Consider the following 7,055-nt stretch of genomic DNA (forward strand, 5'->3'; position numbering starts at 1 on the left):
CAATTTGTTCTATTATTTTTGCATTCAATAGTTTACCTCTATTTTATTTTATTATCTGCCCATTATATTAATTCAATATTTTATACAATATCAACATCAGTTATAAGTTATATCATACATAAATATTATTTATTGATTTGCTTCTTGACTATGTGCAGTTTGGTAATATTTTGCGATAATTCTCCATGCTTTCGGTGCCATAAAATCTTCAGGAGGATCTTCACCATTTTTTGCCAAATCTAATGTAAAAACAAACACAAAAAAATAAAAATATCTTTATAAATCTTGTGGAGATATACATGTGTATATAGCCACAAATGAAAATAATATAAAATTACATAAATCAATAAATAAAAAAAATGATGATAGAATAAAAACTTACTGCGCATTTTGGTACCGGAGATAAAAACGAAGTCTTGCTGTCGTTCAGTTTCGAAGAAAGACATTTTTTTCGCTTTGATATCGTAAGCAGCTACTCTAAAAGGAATAATTTCGAGATTTTGTAAACCTGGCGCCATTGAAAGGATGCGTGCACCATGAGCGGCATCGTAAAGATTGCCATCTGGTGTGGCGGATTTATCAGGATGAGGAATACCAGCGGGATCTCGTCCGACAATGTAGAAATTTGCTCCTGCGATCATACGAGCTTTGGCATGCCATTGCACCTAAAAAATGTAAATCATAATAAAGTGGCTAAACATTTTTTTTAAATTGACCATTACATAGTCTTTCTTTTACATATTTCATATTATATTATATTGCACATTATATATTGTTACGTTGGGAAGAAATTTACTGACCTCTGTGGGACCGGCATAACACATAGGACTAGGAAAGATAGCGAGAATAGTATCCTTATGCAAGACATTTTCCTCGAGGATAGCCTGGTGTTGCCGTATCCTGACCGGTAGAGGAACATCGTCGTCTTTAGTCCACCCACCCAAAGGATGAAGGAGAAGTACTGGTTTCTTGAAGCCGTATTCTTCGAGGCGTCGCCTAGTATCCTGAGATACAACGAGATGCAATAGAAATAACGAACACGTATTGCCCTTTGTAAAGTTTGTTTTTTTTTTTGTTATCTCGTGAAGTAAATATCAACCTGCATAAGCAACGCGTGTCCGTTGTGTATCGGATTTCGTAATTGGAAAGCAAAAACCGCATCGGCGCCAATCTCTCGACACTTAGTCCTGATCTCGTTAGGTGTCAGCCTATAATGATCCAACCCGTCATTCCATCTAATTCTTTCGAGCACTTCCAAATCCCCGCCGACCAACCAGTCACCAGAGTCTTGGATTAATCTGACATAAGGATGCCTAGGATTATTTGTGCCGAATTGACGGCAGCAACGTTCTTCCTTGCGGTGGAGATAAAATTCCGGATTGCGTAAGACGGCAAGATCCTTATCCTGATATCTAAGTACGAGCGCGGTCGCATCAAAACAGCGCTCTTTGTCGGAAGTACTCACGATAAGAACGATAGGAATCGATTGGTTGATCGAAACGCCGTTTTCGTACAGACAATTAAAATGTTGCACCTATTAAAAACAACAATGCTTTTACGTTTGATACATGAATTAAACTTAAACTTACTTGAAGATATTCGTTTTCCCTCATAAATCCTTTCAAAGGCGCTGCCCATCCTTCAGCGAGAACTTGTAACCATTGCACGTCTAATTTTCCGATCTCCACAATTGGAAGAGTCTTAATTTCCTTCCGGATATCATCCAATCTATCCCCTTCCACGAATAATTCTAGACAGGGTTGCTTAAGTTCGTATATCTTTGGTATAATTTGTTTGCTTTGGAGAAAATTGATGACGATATCGGTGGATTGTTGAACGGTCGTGTTCTCCGTGTTGACGGTGAGATCGGGTTCGATAGGTACATCATAATTTTGATCGATACCAGTGAAACCCTTAATGATACCTTGACGTACTTTCTTGTAAAGGCCTTTGATGTCACGGGCCTCGCAGACCTGAAGGGATGCGTCGATGAATATCTCGAAGAAGGGCAGATTGACGTTTTCGTGAATTTCGCGTGCCATTTCTCGATCCGCCGCGAACGGCGAGACGAAGCTGCAGAGGGTAATGATTCCGGCATCTGCGAAGAGCCTCGCGACCTCAGCAACGCGACGTACATTCTCCTCGCGATCCTCTTTGCTGAAGCCAAGATTACGATTCAAACCGGTGCGCAAGTTGTCACCATCCAAGCTGTACGCGGGAATTCCCTGCTCCAGAAATAATATCGAATAAAATACTGTGAAAGTGGATCGAGCAACAAGTTATAAAAGCGATTACGCTGTAATGCGTACCTGAGAAATGAGATATTCCTCAAGTTGAAAAGAGATGGAAGTCTTTCCGGCACCAGAAAGTCCCGTCATCCAAATTGTACATCCACGAAATCCTCGAACGGAGCCGATCGCTTGTCCTCGTTTCGTTCTAGACACATGATGCGTTTGAGACAAAACGTTGGTCGCTATCGCCTGCGCCTGCGATGGGAAATATATTTTCTATCAATGTTCTCATCAACATTACACTCTATAGATACTTTCTTCTATATGCATTAATTTTATTATATCTCACTTCTTTCGGAGAATTTGAAATCTCTAATATCCGTCGTTCAAAGATTCCCATTTTTCTAAAAACTCTTTTTGTTTCTGTACTTATTTAATAATTACGCGCTTAATATTACGTAATAATTTGTAATGTAACGACTATATTTTTAATTTATTATTTTTAATATAACTGTCGTTAATTGTTGAGATTGAGGATTATTGGGAGACACGATATACACCTGAATCTCACGACAGACGATAGAAGACTGAAAACTGTTCTCGATGTACGAAATGTAAGATTCTGTTAGAAGCGTGAAAGTTTGAAAGAAAGTCGCTTTCATCGGTATTCCGGGGGTCAACAAGTCCAGGAACACGTTTAAAAAGTAGCTGTCGTGCAAATACGCATAACTGTATTATGTTCTGCATATATTATATATTATATAATATTAAATTTAATTTTTGCGTAGTTCAAACTAATCTAAGTCAGATTATCTTAAAGTTTTTCTTATCACAAAAGTAAGTTAAATGGAGTTATCGGTTTTTTTTATAATGAGATAATTTATACCTTACTATAATAATACACCTAGTACACATCGTGAAGAAATGTAATTCATAATGTATTTCTTTATATAATTTATGTTGAATTTTTATTTTATTTCGATTGCAATAATCTTTTTTATTATTAAGAGAATAACAATCGTATATTAATTGAAGAGATTTAAAGCTTAATGAGATTGAAAAAATGTATCCGATTAAAAAATAATAAAAACTTTTAATAAACTCTCTTAACAATTTAACTTTCTTAAAATGACAAAAAAAATTATCCCTACAGCACACTGCTGCAATATTGCACTTGCAGCAACATTGCAGAGATTTTGCAGCAATATTGCGTATATGGATATGCAAATTCTGTATATGGAAATTATTCTTTTGTAATGTGCTTTAAAAAAATTAACCTCCCAGCAAATGAGAATGGATTAAAATGAATTGAAATTTTTTTCTATCCGAATGCGTATTTAAAAAAAAATAGCGGATGTTTTTTTTGGATTTAATTGGATTCAATTGGATTCAATTGGATTCATTTGAATGCAATTGGATTGAAAAACTGCATTTCCTATTCAAAATGTTGAATTGAACAGTATTCACAATGCACAAAAAAAGCTAATATTATTTTTAGATTGAAAGGCATAGAGATATGCAATTTTTATAAATAAATAAAAATGCATTCAGGATTGAAAAGCAGTTATTTTAACATTCGTGAATCAATATTTCTGAAAATCTGAATCCATTTCAATTCATTTCAATCCATTTTCGTTTGCTGGACTGGCATTCGAACAGTTATTATGGAATTTAACAGATATTCTGACGAAAATGAAAAATTGATTCAAGCGTATTATTTACAAATCATATTAAAGCAATCAATAATGATATCAAATTAATATTATTTTGACTTTCTTTTTCTGTTTGGGAATAATATTAAAAATGAGGGAAGATCAGCGCCCCCCATAAAATTATATTTAATATAAATGTATATGGTTATTTAAAAATGTAATATTCTCAGCATTTGGAATTATCAATTTTTTTTCCTTTTATTTTTTGAAAATTTTTGTTTATTACAATAAACTCGTAAACTTCAAGGGGTCTCGAACTTCATTACCGACGATTCGAATTATCTCTCGAGTAAAGTTTCATTCTTCGCTAAAGTGATTTTAATTTTCTTGTACTATTTTCTTCGACAGACATGCCGGCAATTCGTAGGCATTCGTAAGTCCTGATCATCCACGTTCAGTGTCTAAAAGATATGTGTTGACGAGAACTGCATATAATTAAGCGTAACGCTTAATTATCCAAGGTATTTTATTAATCACACATAATTAGTCACAGAATGTACGTTTGTCTTGTCAATAATCGCGGAGTTTTTGTGCCGAATATTACGTGCTCCACCGAGTGCTCGCTTTATTTTGAAATAAATTAATTATTACGATCGTATTACAGAATGGAGAAATTTTGTCCAGTGTGTGAAAAGAATGGTGTTAGGAGAAGGATCAAGGCATTTCAGGTTAATCTGGAAGAAGCGATGTGGTCCTGTGAGGCGGAAGAAGTAAACAATCTTCTTGTTCCTTTTCTGTTTATTTCCTTAAAACCTAAAATATTGGGTCATCTAAAAAGTATCCGCGGTTTTTTGTCACTAGATGTGTGTTGATGGTCATATATGTAGTGACAAAGTACCGCGGATACTTTTTAGATGACCCAATATTTTCCAGTAAAAAACGCAGATGACATTGTGTAACATAGTGAATCATTACATTCTTGTTGTTCTTGTTTGTCAATGTTAAGCAAAGGATGCATTTCGAGTAACGCATGAAGCGCATTATGTATCATTTGTCTCTTATGTTTAATAATAAAGACAGATAAAATGATACATTATGTATTTCATGTGTACATTCGGAATGCACCCAAAGATGAAATGATTCTTGTGTTATACCGTGTCTCTTGCTGGAAAATACCTACAATGTGTTCTTTGCTTCCTGTTTCTTGCTTGTTATCTCTTACTTTATCCCTCTTTATGACCATTTTATCATGTTTCTTGTCTCTTCCAATGTTCATCAAATTTTATATCAGACGACAAAAAGTGAAGAAATAGGATAAGAGATAAAAAGCAAGAAACAGGAAGCAAAAAGCATAACTATAGATTATATAGACTTTGCATCTATACTCACAATTTTAGTGCAGCTGGCCAGTTGGTTACGAGGAACTGACATTCTTCCCTAGAGCAGCTTCCTCCTACAATTGGGAGGAACCAAGTTTCGCTAAAGAAGACATTCCTGTACCAATAGAATTTACGCTTTATACACCACCTGTAACTCCCGGAAGCGAACTTACCAAAGAATTGACCGAGATAACAAATGCTGAATATTCATCATATCCTACAATGGAAGATAAAATTGAAACAGTGCCTGAATGTAAATTTATTACCTCAACAAAGGAATCTACTGATTCTAATGAATCATCACTACTTGAATTAGCAGACATTAACTCTAAAGAAAGCAAAAACATGAACAAACAGATTGTAGATGTTAGGACACTGCCCAAGATTGTCAACATCGAAAAGACTAATATTAATTTTAAAATTTTTTCTAATATTGATAACAATTGTGATAATAAAAAATTACAGGAACGTAATTATTCGTTGAATACAAACGTAATGGATACTTTCAAGAATCTCGATATATCTAATAATAAGTGTACAGAGTTTGGTTTAAGTCAGCAGTACAATACCACAAATGAACAGAATGAAAACGGTAAATTGCAATTGGATGCAACAGTGAATGAGGTAAAAACAGATGTTGGCACAGAAACATTATCAAAAGCTGAGAAAAGGTTGATCGATTTAGATACTACAATTAACTTAAATACAACAAATCAGTCTACAGAGAGTACTTCGAACGATATAGACACATTATTAGAAGATATTCTTAACAATGAAAGTAATTTACCTATAGCCTTAAATGATGATTGGTTAAATATGTTGAGCTGATGACAGTAACTTACATTTATTATTATTATTTAATAGCTTGTATTGACAAAGACTGAAAGATGTGACGAAGAAGATCAGAAGATCTTTATGAAATGTGATAATAAAATGCGTGTAATGAAGTTATAAGAAATTATCATAAGAAATAATAAGCAATCATAAGAAATAGCATTAAAAATGATTTGTTGTTTTGTTATTACATTTTTTTCTTATCATCCTTTTAACAATGTAGTAATTTATCTGCTTATATGATAGAAGAAATTATGAACATTTACAAAAGTTATTTGACTTAATAAATGAAAGAAAACTGGTTAAATGATGAATACAGTTAGAATTTAGAATTTAAACTCGAATCTTTAATTATAAGAAATGATTACATTTACTTTACTAAGGTCCATTTTTACCAATGTGTGTTTTAACTTTAATCTTGTGGTTTAAATTTACTTTTTACCTTTTTCTAATTTTTTTACAATTAGAAAAAAGTAACAAGTTAAAACAAGATTAATGTTAATTTTCATAAAAATGAAAAAAACGATTTCTATTAGTCGTTTTATTTTAAACATTTAAATATCCTAATCTGAAAACATCTTATTTTATTTATAATAAACTTAAAATTTATTATTTTTTCTCTTTAATCTTATCTCTTAGGGCCGATTGTTCCTTCTTAATCGTTTTCAAAACTGTAAGGTAAATCTGGTAATTCGCGCATATGATTGGGTAATCTTGTTATTTATCTAACAGGTAAAATTTATGTCAAAAACAATGGAACAATCCGACCCTTAATCTTATTTCTTTAATCTTTTGTCTTTGAACTTAGTGGTTAATTCGATCATTAAGGCTGCATTTTCATGCTGACACTCGACGCTCGATTCGAGCGTCAAAATAGGTCATGTGATCAAAATTGACGAATACCAAGCATCAATTTTAATCTCTATTAGACAGCCAATCACGTATCAATTGACAGCATG

The 7,055-nt window shown here is 33.3% G+C and overlaps 2 protein-coding genes across 4 annotated transcripts; one reads left to right on the forward strand and one right to left on the reverse strand.

Moving 5' to 3' along the window:
- Positions 1–88: 88 nt before the first annotated feature.
- LOC105145846 (bifunctional 3'-phosphoadenosine 5'-phosphosulfate synthase) lies at positions 89–3,338 on the reverse strand. 2 transcript variants are annotated; one of them, XM_011055694.2, is made up of 7 exons: positions 2,581–3,338; positions 2,310–2,486; positions 1,590–2,225; positions 1,100–1,534; positions 801–1,004; positions 383–665; positions 89–239 (listed from the first exon to the last, which is right to left on the reverse strand). In XM_011055694.2, the coding sequence occupies exons 1-7, from the start codon at positions 2,629–2,631 to the stop codon at positions 130–132; spliced, it is 1,896 nt and encodes a 631-aa protein (XP_011053996.1). In that variant the 5' UTR covers positions 2,632–3,338; the 3' UTR covers positions 89–129. The 2 variants fall into 2 exon arrangements, with proteins under 2 accessions (XP_011053996.1, XP_087267144.1); XM_087411018.1 differs by having other exon boundaries at positions 89–665.
- An 882-nt stretch (positions 3,339–4,220) lies between these two features.
- On the forward strand, positions 4,221–6,265 carry LOC105145844 (uncharacterized). Of its 2 annotated transcripts, none has more exons than XM_011055690.2 (3): positions 4,221–4,404; positions 4,548–4,653; positions 5,286–6,265. In XM_011055690.2, exons 2-3 carry the CDS (start codon positions 4,580–4,582, stop codon positions 6,088–6,090), a joined length of 879 nt encoding a protein of 292 aa, XP_011053992.1. In that variant the 5' UTR covers positions 4,221–4,404; positions 4,548–4,579; the 3' UTR covers positions 6,091–6,265. The 2 variants fall into 2 exon arrangements, with proteins under 2 accessions (XP_011053992.1, XP_011053991.1); XM_011055689.2 differs by having other exon boundaries at positions 4,224–4,404; positions 5,281–6,265.
- Positions 6,266–7,055: the final 790 nt, after the last annotated feature.

The sequence above is a fragment of the Acromyrmex echinatior genome, chromosome 11 (assembly GCF_024713525.1).
Source record: "Acromyrmex echinatior isolate Ae372 chromosome 11, ASM2471352v2, whole genome shotgun sequence".
Classification (NCBI taxonomy): Eukaryota; Metazoa; Arthropoda; class Insecta; order Hymenoptera; family Formicidae; genus Acromyrmex; species Acromyrmex echinatior.

Coding starts and splice junctions, on each gene's coding strand:
- LOC105145846 (XM_087411018.1), bottom strand. CDS start 2,631: ATGGGAATCTTTGAACGACGGATATTAGAGATTTCAAATTCTCCGAAA. Junction 1,535..1,589: donor GGGAAAACGAATATCTTCAA/GTAAGTTTAAGT, acceptor TGTTTTTAATAG/GTGCAACATTTTAATTGTCT. Junction 1,005..1,099: donor GACACGCGTTGCTTATGCAG/GTTGATATTTAC, acceptor GTTGTATCTCAG/GATACTAGGCGACGCCTCGA.
- LOC105145844 (XM_011055689.2), top strand. CDS start 4,549: ATGGAGAAATTTTGTCCAGTGTGTGAAAAGAATGGTGTTAGGAGAAGG. Junction 4,654..5,280: donor GGTCCTGTGAGGCGGAAGAA/GTAAACAATCTT, acceptor TCACAATTTTAG/TGCAGCTGGCCAGTTGGTTA.